Source organism: Propithecus coquereli, unplaced genomic scaffold (genome assembly GCF_000956105.1).
Source record: "Propithecus coquereli isolate 6110/MARCELLA unplaced genomic scaffold, Pcoq_1.0 Scaffold110, whole genome shotgun sequence".
NCBI classification, from domain to species: Eukaryota; Metazoa; Chordata; class Mammalia; order Primates; family Indriidae; genus Propithecus; species Propithecus coquereli.
In genome coordinates this window covers 3,262,027-3,264,461 of record NW_012134970.1, presented here as the reverse complement: position 1 = coordinate 3,264,461, position 2,435 = coordinate 3,262,027, and the positions used below count along the sequence as shown (strand labels likewise).

Sequence of the window (2,435 nt, the reverse complement as noted above, 5' to 3'; positions counted from 1 at the left end):
AAAATTGCCCTTACAGAGTTGTGGTGAAAAAATTGCCCAAGTAATATTTATAATTAAAAGTCAATAAGTGCACTAGACTATACCAAAAGGGCTCAATAAATGTTTATCAAATGTCATCTTGGTGACTGATCACAGAACTACAAATGCTTCTTTTTAAGTCCTCCTTCTCTTCTCAGTAAACATCACCCGTGATAACCTCATAGATGATGTCATCTCACTCATAAGAGGTGGAACCAGAAAATATGCATATGAACTGAAGGAAAAGCTTCACAGAAAAGCCACAATTGATGTGTCTGAGTTTGTCAATTGGGCCTCTTCCGTAAACGATGCTCCGGTGCTCATTAGTCAAAAAGTAAGAAATATTTATTTTCAAATAGAATATTACATTATTTTCTTTTTTTTTTTCTTCTTTTTTTTGTTTTTGTTTTTTGAGACAAGGTCTCTCACTCTGTCACCCAGGCTGGAGTACAGTGGTGTGATCATACCTCACTGCAGCCTTGAACTCCTGGGCTCAAGCAATCCTCCTGCTTCAGCCTCCCAAATCCCTCCTTGGGATTACAGGTGTGCACCACTGCACTCAACCTCATTTTCCTATTAAATGTCATAGTTGGTTGAGATGAACAGTTAGCTTCATCTGAAAGAGACGTGAGCATTCAGACATGTTCCCATCTCACCCCTGGAAAGAGGGACGGCACAGACGACAGGCACAGTACGGAGTCCAGAAAACCGGCTGAGTTCCTGTCTCTGGCTCTCACTAGATGTGTGATATTTTCTAACTTCCATGACACTAAATTCTCCAGACCTCTGTGTTTATTGTGAGAATTTAACAAGATTCCTTGTATAGAGCCTACAGCACAGACTGGCACAAAATAGATACTCAGGGATAGACAGTTCCCTCCCATCTGCCATTGGCTGTCCCCTGCCTTCACGTGGCATCAAACTACCACTTCGAACACAGGAGAATCTCATTTATTAAAGATCTGTATGAAAAGAATGTTCATAAGGTCTTCAAGAAAATAAGACCAAGGGTGGGTAATTCTTGTGGTCAGGAATTGTTTTCACTGTATAAACCCTTTGGTTTTTAAACCCTTGTAAGTACAGTGCTTATTCATAGAGGAAAAAAAAATACGTTCTAATTGTAAAGATACAAATGACAACATTATTTAACCTTATCTTTCTTTTCCGAAACTAACTAAAAAGGATATGTGTTTTTCTTTACTCCTTTTATTACTGATACTATTAGTGCATGTTTTTTTCACTTCCCTTTATAGTTTTCATTTTTCCGTTGTACGTTTCACAATTTTCTTCCCTCAGGTCAAATATACCTACAACGTCTCCCTTCTTCAGTTTGATTAACTTGAGTTACAGAAATGTTGACATTTTTGATAGTATTAGTTATTGGAGAATTTTATTCCATTATTCTATTTTACCGTCTTTAAAGAGTGAGTGAAGCTCCCAAAACTATCTTATTTATGTAAGAACTCAGAAACTGAAAATTTTTATAATTTAGTATTCCTTTAGGTTATAGAAACATAGCCATTCACAGAAGTACAAACATATCTGTAAGACTTCAAACATTTTGTTGCAAAGTAGGACAAAGAGGGAGGAAAAGCTGGCCAAATTAGTATGTCCATGTACGAAATTAAAATCAGAAGAAACTCCTTTTATTTGGTTACATTTAAATCTTACTTAAAGTCACTATCTTGAACTAAATAAATTTATATTGGAAGACCTAAATAAGAAAAGCACTGTTGATTTAGGTGGATGTTTACATCTGGATGGACATATCAACTAACTTAGTTTCCCATCTCTATAAAGCAAGTTCAATTGTCCTTATATAGATTCAAGATTGCTCTCTGAGGTCAGCATATTCTAGAACCGATTTTAAAATCTCAAGTAAATAACCCATCTGAAGATTTACTACTAGATTTACTAGAACTATCTAAAGACCTTCATCAACTCTATTGGCACAGTCCTGCTGGCTGGATGCAGAATATAGTTTATCCCATTTTTAGGGGCAACTATGTACTCTTCCAGATCTTTAGATTAGTAGAAATTCTATCTAAAATATCTGTATAAGTTTCTTTCTTCATAAATTAGAAGCCTGGCTTTTTCATATAAATGTTCTACCTAAAGAAATGGTAGCTATATAGTTAGTTCATCATGGATCACTTTTTAAGTTTATCTTGTTATAGAGAAAGTTCAGAAAAGAGTAAAATATTATGATTTTTATTGACTTTAAGTGGCTTTTAAATCCTTGAAGATACATGAGATATGGTTAAGTTTGATCTTAAAATAGATTCCAAGTCATTTTGCTCTCATAAATCCAGTAGAATTGGCCCTTCAGTTAATCGGTAGCTATTTCCAGTGAGTAATTACACAATCTATAATCATTAATTCATTTTTGGTAAGTTGAAGCATTCTGTTGTCTGCAG

The 2,435-nt window shown here is 34.9% G+C and overlaps 1 protein-coding gene across 1 annotated transcript in view; it reads left to right on the top strand.

Moving 5' to 3' along the window:
* The window catches only part of C9 (complement component 9), a 55,730-nt gene extending 54,374 nt beyond the window's left edge, over positions 1–1,356 (top strand). The window contains exons 8-9 of the mRNA XM_012649541.1: positions 177–352; positions 1,315–1,356. Coding sequence (XP_012504995.1) covers positions 177–352; positions 1,315–1,356 — 218 coding nt within the window. The remainder of the gene's footprint in view (positions 1–176; positions 353–1,314) is intronic.
* Positions 1,357–2,435: the final 1,079 nt, after the last annotated feature.